Source organism: Phragmites australis, chromosome 3 (genome assembly GCF_958298935.1).
Source record: "Phragmites australis chromosome 3, lpPhrAust1.1, whole genome shotgun sequence".
NCBI classification, from domain to species: Eukaryota; Viridiplantae; Streptophyta; class Magnoliopsida; order Poales; family Poaceae; genus Phragmites; species Phragmites australis.
In genome coordinates this window covers 7,060,249-7,073,378 of record NC_084923.1, presented here as the reverse complement: position 1 = coordinate 7,073,378, position 13,130 = coordinate 7,060,249, and the positions used below count along the sequence as shown (strand labels likewise).

Here is a 13,130-nt window from a genome sequence, read left to right as displayed (position 1 = left end):
CCTAGCTCCCTATTTTTTTTCGAAATACTGCCATCCTTTAAAGAAGAATAAACGTTTTTGTATTAACAAAACAACCGTCGAGCAAAAACGGCAAGAAGCAACGGCTAAAAAAGAACAACTAGAGATGACTATAAACAAAAAAAAACATCGAAAAATAAAATATAAATACAATATCATAGCAGGCTTATAGATTTAACATCCTCTTTGTTCCTAGCTTTGCCCGACTTCATCTATCACCCTTTAAGCCTAGCACCCTTTTGACTGACTCAGAAATAATCCACTCGTCCCTGGCAACGTTATGGTAAAACCAACCGTTGTTGCTGTCGTTACGCCACTAAAGCCCGAGCTTTTGCGATCACTACGCGTATCCCAGCAAGCTTTTCACCCAAGGTGCACAAGCGTGAACATGTAAACCAGGCAAAAAGCGAGCAGAAAAGGGGCCGGGCAGTTCGCCACACTTGCCAATGCATGCCACTAACGCGAAAATTTAAGTGCACACAATGCGCAGTTAATCCGCTGCACCAATCATATGCACCACTCCCTCCCCGGCCGGCGCCAAATTGATTGCCGCACCACCGGCCGCCGGTAACCAAGCAACGGCTCCACTTGATTGGATGAGGCCGCAGCTAAATTTCATGGGAAACCAAAAGGCATGATCAAGCTGTCAACCGATTGGCCGGGCCTCTTCTTTCTTTCCTCCCTCGTCATGTGCTTCATGCATGCCCTCTCTGCCTCTGGCTTTCCAATCTCACAAGCCCTGTACTTTTCCCGACCTGCCCCACACATGATTCATGAGAGAAGGAACGGGCCGGGGCGCGATCAGTGACGACGTGCGTGGGTTTCCACTTTTAACCCCCGAAAACCTGAACGGTTTTATGGCAGTACGAAAAACAGGAGGCCAAGATCTGGTTATGGTAGGGTAGCATTCGTCGCTGGCTATATATACGCGCTAGTGCGCTGCATGCTTATGCAGTATGCGCGCATCTTTCCCTCACCCTCTCCCTGCCGATGAACTCATGAGCGGAGGGTGCAACTAGAGGTAGATAGATACATAGCAGAAAGATACTACCATGAGAGACGTCGTGGATGAGGAGGAAGGGGTGGTGATGGTGATCCGGGAGTACGACCCCAAGGCGGACCGCGACGGCACGGAGGCCGTCGACCGGGAGTGCGAGGTCGGCCCGGCCGGCGGGATGTCGCTGCACGCCGACCTGCTCGGGGACCCCGTAGCGCGCATCCGCCACTCGCCGGCCTACCTCATGCTGGTACTGTACGTACGTACGCGCCAATGCGCGCGGATACCACTTAGTATGATTGTGCAGCTGCTTAATTGGACGGTTACACGTAGCCAGCTACTGCTAGTTTGATCCTTCAATTTGCTGGTAGTGGGTTGCTTTTTGAAGTGTGTTGATTTGGACATGATAGGTAGCTGAGACGTCCGGGCCGGGCGGCCGGATCGTCGGCCTCATCCGCGGCACCGTCAAGTCCCTCGCCACCGGCAAGAGCCTCCCTGGAGCCCCCGCCTTCGCCAACGTCGGCTACATTCTCGGCCTCCGCGTCGCGCCTTCCCACAGGTGAAGTTCTTCTCTATATTCTCAACAACTGTGTGCACTGCAGCACTGTAGCATCGATCAGCGATGTGTAGTCAAGAAACTAACGGGGCTGGCGTGTGCATGTAGGAGGATGGGCATAGCGCTACAGCTGGTGCGGCGGCTGGAGCAGTGGTTTGAGCTCATGGGCGCGGAGTACGCATACATGGCCACTGACAAGTCCAACGAAGCGTCGCTGCGGCTCTTCACCGGCCGGTGCGGCTACTCCAAGTTCCGCACGCCCTCCCTCCTCGTGCACCCCGTGCACTCGCACCGCCTCCGGGCGCCGCGCCGCGCCGCTATCGTTCGGCTTGGCGCCGATGACGCCGAGCGGCTATATCGCCGGCGGTTCGCGCAGGTCGAGTTCTTCCCCGCCGACATCGGCGCCGTCCTCGACAACCAGCTCTCCCACGGCACGTTCCTGGCGGTCGTCGACGACGGGTACGAGTGGCGTGGGATGGAGCACTTCCTGGCGTCGCCGCCCGCGTCGTGGGCCGTGGCGAGCGCGTGGGACTGTGGCGGTGTGTTCCGCCTCGAGGTGCGGGGAGCGTCGCGCCTGCGCCGCGGAGCCGCGGCGGCCAGCCGCGCTCTGGACCGCGTGGCGAAGTGGTTGCGCGTCCCGTCTGTTCCGGACTTCTTCCGCCCGTTCGCTGGATGGTTCGTGTACGGCCTCGGCGGCGACGGCGACGACGCCGCGCTGGCCGCTGAAGCGCTCTTCGTGTCGATCGTCAACATGGCGCGAGGCAAGGCCGCTGCCGTTGCCGTCGAGGTGGCGGCCCTCGACCCCCTTCGGCGCCGCATCCCGCACTGGCGCCGCCTCTCGTGCACCGAGGACCTGTGGTGCATGAAGCGGCTTGGCGGCGATGGCCACGCGGACGGTTGGGATTGGGCCAGGTCGGCCCCCGGCAACTCGATCTTCGTGGACCCCAGGGAGGTGTGACTCAGCGACCGCTTGCAGAGTAGAGCTAGTACTCTGGTTTTTGGCCACTACGCTTTTTGATCTTTTTCCCTTCAAACTTTGCACTAATTTTCCATAGTTACTTTTGGAAGCGACATTTCGTAGGATAATTGTTCTTTTGTAGATTCTGGAAGTACGACATACTTTTTCGCTGTGTTATCTCTATATTTGTCACCGTGGCAAAACTAGAGTAAGATGATAAGAATATACTATCTCATTGTGCTTGTAACAATATATACAAATAAATGGTTTTAGATGACATAAATTTAGATTTAAAGGTGCAAGTATGGTCAAAATATGCTAGTTTTATCTAAAATTTTGATTTATGGGGGTGCCGACAAGGGTGTGGTGGCCAGGAGATCCAACCCCGAGAATCATTACAATACCAACTAATCAATGCTGCAACAACCGTGGAATATATGTTCCTGGCTTATGCACTGTGCGAGATCGAGCCGATGATCATGAGCGAATCATATAATGGCGAGATGGGGCTAGCCGGCTAGCTCCTGCTGACATGTAGCGTGCTTTGCTCTTTTGACCGCCCTTTTGTTTGTAACTTAGGATTGTGAATTTTAGTTTTTACAATCTCAAACTGAAATAAATAATCAGGTTCTTGCTATAGATTCTAACAATTTACATCCTGGATTGTTGCGATCCAACAAGCTAGTCTTCTCCAGCTTTTTACAGATTGTGAAACTTTATTACTAAATGCCTATCAAAATTAGTCCAAAATTACCCGCTCCTGCCATTGCTCATTGATCCCACCCGAGACCTAACCCCCACCCCCATTACTCTCCCTCTGGACTCATTCCCTCACCTCCCGTCTGTCTCTCCTCCCTCAAACCCTAGCAGTGCCACCCCCCATCTATAGCTAAATCCAAGCATGCCCCTCCTCTTCGGTGTGGCTTAAAGCGGCGTCCTGCCCCTCGACCCGATGTACCTCGTTGACCCGAAGCTCATCGCTGCCGTCACCTTTAGGGACGGCTTGAGAGCTACGGCTGTTGGCACTGATGGTGTCCATGTCGTGGCTAACGGCGCGGAGGATCCCTCCCTAGCATGGTGCCCTGTCCCGATGCATCGCCTGGCGCGACACCCAAGCATGGCGTGGTGGCGTACATGGCGCCTTGTCCCTCCTACATCATGGCTGCTGGCGTGGTAGCCGATGCGACATCCAATCCTCTACTCCTTCGTCTGTGGTAATGCCCTATGCTCTTTTGGATCCTCAAGTGATGGGTTTTAGTAGTGGTAGCCTGTAGTAGGTGGTTCATTTGGTGGGAGATGTAGTGATTTGGTCATCAATTTGTTGGTCGAGGGAGTAATAGCATGTATCTATACAATTTGACACAATGTATTTTGGGGTTCGATGCATCTCAGTTCAACAATTTAAGTTATGTTATTAGTCGAGCAATGTATAAATTGTTCATAGATGAACTGTGCAGAAAAGTATGAGCTTAGAGATGTGTAGTTCCAAGAAGCTCATCCTTTTTCACAATGTATATATTGTTTCAGCTTGGGATTGGCCCACACTTTGTTTTATCTGACCAAAATGTGCAAACCGCCATGAATGGAGCTTGGAGCAAATATGTTGTGTTATTGTATTTTTGTTTTGAAAATGTTTGGATCAAACAAGCTTAAATATTTAGATGATGTGAGCTCTGAATAATGTTGCTTATGGTACACTTTGTTGTGCAAGACTGAAGTATGTTTTGAAGCATGACATTTCACTTTCTTGTTAGCTGTTTGTTCTGTACTGTAGATCAGTAATGCCACTTGTTAGCTATTTCTTCTATCTTGTAGATCAGTAATGCAAATTTCTTCTGTCCTTCATCAATGACTTGTTAGCTATTGTTATACTCTATATTTGTTCATGGTATATTTGTTAATTGCTCTAATAGATGGAGGACTTTATTCCAGATAAAGTCGATTGGAATACCTTGAACAATAGGATGTTCCGTGAAATATGCGTTGAGGAAAAAAAAAAGCAGGGAATATGCATGAATGTATTCCATGATAACCTTGTTGATGCTTTGTTTTCTATGAGAGAGTAGATTGTTTGTGAGAGGATATTTGTTTGGACAAAAAATCAAGTTTGTGTGGATGATGTATCTTTTGCTATTTATTTATACATTTTTGTTTTTCATAAATAATCTATGAGTCTGACTGAGTGTGAAACATGTCACAAAAGGATAAATAGGGCACCCAAAACAGCTGAGGATATTACAGATTTTTATATAAAAAAAATAGTAATCCAACTCTCCCAAATTCCAGGTTACCAAATAGCTATCAGCTTTTGAACCTTCAATTTTTTATAATCTAGTTTTTAAATCCATAATCTATAAGCTATTTTTTTTTCAGAATTTCTAACTGAAACAAACATGACTTAAATTCGTTCTCTCATAATAGTATATATGCACTGTTGCAGTGTTGTACATATCAACATGTGCTACTAGCGTAGGTAGGGGCTAGCCAAAAAAGGTTATGAGTGTACATATATACATCCAAATTTGTTTGAAAAAAATTCTATATTTGCGGCCCAGCTGCCCACAGCACGTCCCATCCCACCGGTCCACGGCCTATTGGCTCCTCACGCCTACTCAACGCACACGGTAGTACTATATATGCACGTACAAGTCATCTCAGTTCTCCATGAGATCACGAATAATCGAAACTTAGAAACACCATATAGAGGGTGGTAGCGGCACGAGGCGGGCCTAGCAAGGCAGGGCGGCGGCACGGGTACAGCGGCACAGGTGTTGGCCTCTGTCTCTCGTGGCCGTGAGTGCCCCTCTTCTCTTCTGTCTCGTATCTTAAGTTCATTTCTTCTTTTTTTTGCGGAGGCCTTAAGTTCATTTCAGTCCTGCATTATGACTGTGTCGCATATGCTCACTGCTTGCACGGCGGTTTAGCCACCTCCAATACTTTGTCAGCTGTTATAAATGTGTATTTAGAACTCAGTCATGTCTGTCTCGGACACAAGAATACAAGCAGTAAGAGATCGTATATGGTCATCCGGTTTCATGGGCAAAACTATTTTACTCTGGAATCAGGTATGCAAGACAAGACAAGAAAAGGCACGCCGCATAAGGTTTAGAATAAAGGAAATTTTCTGGTCTTGCTGCATTTGCGAGTTAACGTATGGATATAGGCTTTAATGTTATAGTTCAACAGCCATTTTATATATTAGTCATGCGTGTTGATATGGTACCTTCTCTTGCTAATAGAGTTTATCGAATATGGATTGAGAACATTCTGGCACTTAGCATTTCCAAACCATTGTAAATTTGTAATAGAAGGGCTCTAGTATGTTTCATCATTTTGTACACTGCTGTTCTAGCATGCGGTGCTCTTCTAGCATGTGCAACAAGGCTATAACAAGGATCATCTGAACTAAAATTTGTTATAAATTATGTAAGAGTCTGTAGTCTCTTATTATTCTTATTGTTTGTCACATGCTCAATTGCTTATATGCTCACTCTTAGATGCTATCATTATTATGAATACTTTTTAGTTTGAATCATAATATTGTTTAATATTTATGGTTAAAAAAATCAGCTATATATGATACCGTATGTCAAGTTTAAAATCCTGACCCGCCAGGTGTAAATATATTGTCCAAAAAAAGCAACGAGCTGTTGCGGCATCGTGCAACAGGAAACGCAACCGATCGACGACCGGCGACTGACGCTGCACTGCACCGGTTGTTTTGTGGCGCATGCAGAACAATGATTGGATTTGTCGGTTTACAGTTCATTTATCAATCCTCCGGCATCTGCACACGCGACGGCGATGCGCAAGGTACGTAGTACTTGCAACAAAGCCAAAGTATCTATCTGGTTGCAGTCACAACGATCTGTCAATCATGCAATGCCGTACGTTGCACGTAACAGGATTCAACTAGAGCAAAGGCTCGTCCACCATTCAAAAGGGTGGTTGCGCTCCTCGGCCACAATATCTATCCAGGGCGCGGATATCACAGGTGCTCGCTGAAAAGCTAGCTCATCTGGCCGTCACGGATGCACGGCCAATTCTACCGAGCCATTTCGTCTCAGTCTCCCCTTCACCAAGGTATATGTTCAGCGCACATCCATACCCGGGTTCACCAATTTGTTGATCACCGAAATGCGGTGGCCAGCGAATTCTCCAAAATTTATAAATATCGGTACACATTCAGTACAAACCGGATGAATTTTGTCAATAATTTTTAAAAATTAATTTTGAATTTGAATCAGATCAAGATGCGGTCACATTCTAAATGCGGTGTGGATTGAATTCGTAAAAAATCATGAATTTCAAGCGGTTTTCGATGAATTTGTGAACCCAGATCCATACACATTCTTTGACAAATTAAGCATCTTTCCAAGAGCACAAATATCTCTACCGGTTAGGCAAGTTAGACAGTGCTCACGCATGATGAGTGTTTTTTCGGTCCTTGAAGGTCAAAGACTGTGCAATCTAGCAGTGTGCATATGCTGACCGCTCATATACACAGGTAAAGGTAACTCCACATAGGGTGTAGACATACGAATTATCTTACTCGTCTATTTCTCCGACATAATTATACATTCGTCGATTCTTTTATATTTCATATAATTTTTATCTATCTCTTTAACATAAATCTTAACATAAATGAATGATTCTAATAAATCATATATCCTATGAGTAAACATAGCCAAATGGGCCGTTCGTATCGGCCCGGCACGGGCCCGACTCGACCCGGCCCGGCTACGGCACGGCCCAAACGGCCCATCTACAATAATGGGCCGTGCCGTGCCGGCCCGCGTGCCTTCCTCTCGGCCCACGGCACGGCCCGTTGGTGACCGTGCCGTGCCGGGCCGGCCCGGGCACGATTTCAGCCCAACAGCCCGGTCGGCTCGACGGGCCGAAATAGATTAAAAAAATAAAAAAATAAAAAATACATAAAAAATATATAGAAAATAGATAAAAATATAAAATATAGATAAAAAAATATTTAAAAATAGATAAAAAAATATTTAAAAATAGCTAAAAAATTAAAAAATATAAATAAAAAATAGAAAATAGTGCCGGGCTGGACCGTGCCGGCCCGGGTTGGGCCGTGCCTGTGCCGGCCCGACTTGACCGGGCCGTGCCGTGCCGGCCCGTCGTGCCGCGCGCTCGGCCCAGGCACGGCCCGTGGCGTCGTGCCGTGCCAGCCCGGCCGTCAGTAATCGGGTTATGCCGTGCCTAGGCCGTGCCTACAGTGCCGTGCCTCGGGTCGGCCCAGTAGGCACGGCCCATTTGGACGTCTTTACCTATGAGTTTGTCGAACTACTGTACGACCCTAATGTGCCTGTGCACTGCGCTTGTGGGACCAGAGACTTGCTCTGCTAGGTTCTAAATGTGGTTCTTTTCCCTTCCCACTCACACCACCCAGAGCACTATATAAAACTGCGACTCCATGAGCCGTCGGCTTACTATATGGCACATGCATGCATACCCGATTAGGAAATGCACGTGCCTCTAAAACTCGCACCGTTATAGAAACCGCTGAATCCCTGATGCTCTTCGCCATCTAGGTTTGCCGAGCTATCTTTTCCTGCCTCTTGGTTAATTTCTAACCGATTCTCTCCGAAACGTAGACCGCATTAATAGAGTGTCAATGTATTTGTCAGTCCATGTGTGTATATATAGAAGTAGACAGGGTATTACGAACAGTGCCTCGCTGGTTTCCTCATTCCTGGATGGTGTAGCCAGATGTATGCACGAATGCGATCAGGGCATGGCCGGCTTCGATCTACTTCCTTTTTGCCCCTTCTGTTGTCAAAACGGTTGGTGACCATTCATTCACGCGAGTGGTTATGTATCACGTCGCCGTAGAGTGTACGCCCCTTATTCCTCTGCTGGTAGCTAGAGTGACTCCTGAGGATGGGGTTTTGATTTGATTTGATTTGATTTGAGCGGTTTCTAGTGACGAACATTTCGTGCTGGACTTCGGCTAACGAATAAGGGTATAGCTTGATACGTTGCGCACGGGTCTGTCAAGTCCAGAGTCTGACAACTCCCACTAGCTGTAAAAAGAGCGATCAACGTTGATGTGATTGTGGATAGGAAGGTTTGCCATAAAAGAAGGGTAGGATTAGGAAAGCCAGTGGCGGAGCGTGAGGGCCAAATCGAGGGGGGCTGCTGCTACAGTAGCAACTACTTGTTGGAGAGAGCTGACGCCATCATCCTCTCCCATCATCTCGTTAGTGACCTTGTGAGGCTGCCCCTGCCAGAGGCCGTCATGCAGCAGCGGCACTCATCGACACCTGTGGCAGCCGGCCACCTCTCGATGCCACCCAGCCTGCTACCCTTGATGCCACCCTCGCTCAGCGTCGGCGTGGCGCGCTGTTGCGGTGCTGCTAGCCGACCGCCAGAGCTGGGGTTCGTGAACGGAACGAGTACTCAAACACAACACACGAGTCATTGTTCCTACCAGGATTCTCTTCTTAATTTCGTGGGTTGGACCCTGACCCTACTTATTCACAAATAAATCAAGCTAGTCAACCATACAACTAAAGAACAAAGCTACAAGGCCCATACCCCTTCGCGAGCATTTCCTTCTAAACCAAATCGACCCAGACAGACATGCAATGCCTTGTCTTCAGGTTGTGGAGGGAGCAGGAGCAGGGCCAGGACCAGTCGACGAGCACGCAAGTTAGCCAGACGAGCACGAAGGAAGGGGGGCGAGAGCCCAATTTGGCCGCCACTACGCTCCGCCTGTGAGGAAAGCCATTGTAGACTACTGAGCGGCCATGGACCATTGCCTATGGTCTCCGAAGCGGTTTCAGTTTCAAGAGCTAAAACAGAGTTCTTGTGGGATCAATTATCAAATACATTCTTTGGATGGGCAGGATTGATTAATTTTCTACAGCATCCTTGCAATTTTGCATATTTTTTCATAGAAAATATGAGAGTTGCTATTTTTCAGGCACTTGAAAATAGACGGAAATATCTATGACATTAGGGATTAAAATTTTGCTGAAGTTTCACGAATTTTGGAGGAAAATGAAATATCTAATTTCAGATTTTTTTACTTGCATATGGAAACAAAATATCTAATTCCATTTTTTTTTACTAATTTCGGAGTTTTTGCCGTGAAAAAAATTATACAACGAAATTAAAATCCCCCACATCCAGTAAAGGTCAAAGAGGAGCGTACCCACCACCCTGTACCTGTCCGGTCGCATGACATCAGAAGCTTACTAGTAGTAGTGATCTCTTTTCCCTTGATCGCAGTGACTAGCTAGTTTACCTTGATCGCAGTGATCTCAAGCAAAAAAGCCAAAAACTGATTACGTGACCTGCCGTTCAAAGTCAGCACGGAGCTGCCCCATCGATCGGGCACCACCACTGCTGACAGTGAACCGGCACGCATTATCAGTGAACCCCCGGCACGGCGGCACATTCGTGTCGACCGCGGAGCATGCGCCGTTGGAATTGAGCCGAACCGACGTGTCGTCGCGGGCCGTCGCGAGGAAAGGCAGGGCCGGCGCGCGAGAACCGCGTGGAGTCCAAGCGCGCGCGGAAGGCGACGACTTTCTCTTTTTATCTTTTCAGCTAGGCTTCCAACGCCGTGGTGGTGGTCACAGCTCGCCTTTTCGATCTGGGGCCAAATGGTGAGATCGATCGATGCGGTGAAAGATCTCTCGTGCATGGCATGATCACGTAACGACTCCCATTAATCACCCCACCGAAACGGGGCTTCATCCGACCACTTTGGGTTTTGTATCCGGACGCGCTGACTGGTACATCTAATTCTATCCCTTTTTACAATCTGATCAGACGTGGGTTAGATCGTACGGTCAAGCATTCTCACCGGTCGTCACTCATCAGCACATGATATTATGTTATTTTGTCACACTTTCTATACCAAAAACGACTGAATTTGTGAGGGATTTCAGTTGTCGGTTATTTCTACATACGGGATTAGTGTTCTTTTCGGGGTGGGGGATTAGTGTTTTGGGGGTTAGGACTCCTAAGTTAGGAAGGGCCGAGCTTATAGGAGGGAGAATCGTCTCGTCGCGATCTGACGACTACAATTTTTCGACTGTAATAAAAGTTATTTTCAGTTAATTGAAAAATAACATATTCTTTTTTTATTGATAGGTACGCAATTATTTCAGATGGTACTGGGGCAGACCACTAATCCACTCCCGCTTGACAAATCTAAAGATTCTCTGCTATATGGTAGTTGGTAGCAGCCAAAGTTTATGTAGGCCACCTACATACATTCATTTGTACAACAGCATTTTTCTTATTCTTTGACTAGAGGCAGTAGCATGTTGTGGGGTAGGATCAGAAACCTACCAAACGAAGCACAATGAACAGTACCGCTACACGGTAGCATAACATGATGATTGAGGGGTTCTAGCCAATGTTCAATGAAACACGAGAACAGATCAGTCCTGTCCCTCCTCGGCCGACGGCATTGCTCCGCCGCTCATCGTCGGCTGAACTTCATGCGGTTCGGCAGCTGGTTGGTTATTTGATGTGGTACTCCACCATCCTGTGACGCTATGTCAACACGAGCTCCCCTCTTATAAAAAAAACACGAGCTCCCTTGCTACTCAAGCTACCGGATGCGGAGGCACGTTGTGCTGAGCCGACAAATCCGAAAGACGCCAAGGCGACACAACACTGCTCTCGACAGCGATCAGACAAACTGCACGGCCCTTTCTCCTTTCTGTCCCCAAAACCTTGGCTCTATAGAGCCGGTCTTCTGCCCACTTCGCGTGGCTAGATAGGTGCAGCTAGCTAGTAGCCTGTCCTGCTGTACTGTGCGAATCCTGCTGTAGTGCTGTGGCCCAGCAAGAGACCCGGCGCACCAATGAACTCCCAGTCTCGGTCTGACCGACCGACTGTCTGTCTGAGCCCCGTGTCTTTTGGACAGAAAAGGAGTTAGAATAGACCAATCTAACGTCATACATATTAAATTTCTCGATCAGTTTCTCAACTAGCTTTAAACAGTAGGTGGTGTGCTACTTGACTAGTTTCTCAACCAGCTTTGAGCAGTAGGTGGTGTACCACTTGACTAGTTTCTCAACCAACTTTGAGCAAGTGCGTCGAGTTTCGGACCAGTTCTGAGTAGTCGTGTCTCGGACCAGTTCTGAGTAGTCGTGTCTCGGACCAGTTCTGAGTAGTCGTGTCATGTTTCTCGACCAGTCAAGTAGCAGCATCGCGATCTTTACGTTGAGTAGATCAACGTCGCAATAGTAGCAACGTCTCTACAATATCTACACATATTAGGTAGGCTCACAATACGCTAGTGTACTAGCACCGCACGTAACAGCTAGGGTTTTTAAGAAATCGTGTGGAGAGTTGAGGCTAAGTTTTTGGAGTGACTCACCCTTGCCTCATCTCACATATCACTTTATATAGAGCTCACTAATGAGCTCTCTCGTTGAAAGCATTTTAGGACTCTAACTCCTTATGAATCATAATCCAATCAAATTCTATGCGAATCTAATATTTATGTTTTGTTACAACCCATTAAATATGTGATCCGTTAAATTTATGTACAAACGACTATGACTCGGAAATCCTTTTCGAACCGAAATTAATAGTTGTCCCTAATAGAACATATTGACTCTAAATATACACAAAGATCATATCGACTGAACCGTGATATACACATACACTGATCCCCTCACGATATCAGTCAAGCTTAAGACGAGATACGTGCCACACTTAGGATAGCTCGACCATTCACTTTATCAATTAGTGTATTTATCATGATTAACTCTTTAATCGTAGGCAAATTTGGTTCTATAGCATCCAAAGATTCCAGTTTTAGAAAAATAGCACCGAAATGTTACGATGCACTTTAATAGCACAAAGAACCAAAAGTTAAGTATTTTAGTACTCTGTCAACTATTCCATCCATTCTCACTATTTTTCTTTTTTTTTTGGGGGATCCTCAATTAAAATACCACAAATACCCTCACCTCTATTTGCTCACAACTAGGCCTTGTTTATCTGCTCTTTTATTCTATGGTCTTCACGTTGCTCAGCCACTCAGCCTTGTCGATGCAAGGCAGCACGAGGGTGAGGTAGCCTAGGTAGAGGGAGATCCACTTGGCCTTGTCCAAGCAGGGCAGGTCGACATCGCCCCCAGCGCCTCCAGCCTTGATGAAGCGAAGGGAGATCCGTTCGGCCTCTTGCTCCAGTGCCACATTATGGAAGGAGAGCTCGCCGATGAGGCGGGGTGCGACGACACAGAGCACCATGTCCGTGTTTCCTGTGTCGGCGTCGGTGGCATCAACGCGCAACATGTGGAGTGCGTAGCGTCGACGCACACTATGCATAGCAAGTGTAGTCTTCCACAGGGGCCCGGTGACCACAGCTAGTGCTCATCTTGTAGCAAGTCACGACGCCCACGAGAGCTCATCCCGGCACTCGCACCTTGTCTCAGAACTCTAGACAGCACATGTAATCATTCCCCTTCTTTGACCCCTCACAGTTTTGTTGGATTTGGTGGGATTTGATTGTGAACCTTATTTGGGGGAAAATCAGAGAGCTTGTAACTCTAAAATTGGTTGCTATTCTTATTCTAGTTGGACATTGGAGTAGGAATTAGAACTAAA

The 13,130-nt window shown here is 47.4% G+C and overlaps 1 protein-coding gene across 2 annotated transcripts; it reads left to right on the top strand.

Moving 5' to 3' along the window:
- Nucleotides 1-902: 902 nt before the first annotated feature.
- LOC133911857 (probable N-acetyltransferase HLS1) lies at nt 903-2,693 on the top strand. Of its 2 annotated transcripts, none has more exons than XM_062354297.1 (3): nt 903-1,274; nt 1,426-1,574; nt 1,680-2,693. In XM_062354297.1, the coding sequence occupies exons 1-3, from the start codon at nt 1,071-1,073 to the stop codon at nt 2,527-2,529; spliced, it is 1,203 nt and encodes a 400-aa protein (XP_062210281.1). In that variant the 5' UTR covers nt 903-1,070; the 3' UTR covers nt 2,530-2,693. The 2 variants fall into 2 exon arrangements, with proteins under 2 accessions (XP_062210281.1, XP_062210282.1); XM_062354298.1 differs by having other exon boundaries at nt 906-1,265.
- The last annotated feature ends 10,437 nt before the right edge of the window (nt 2,694-13,130 follow it).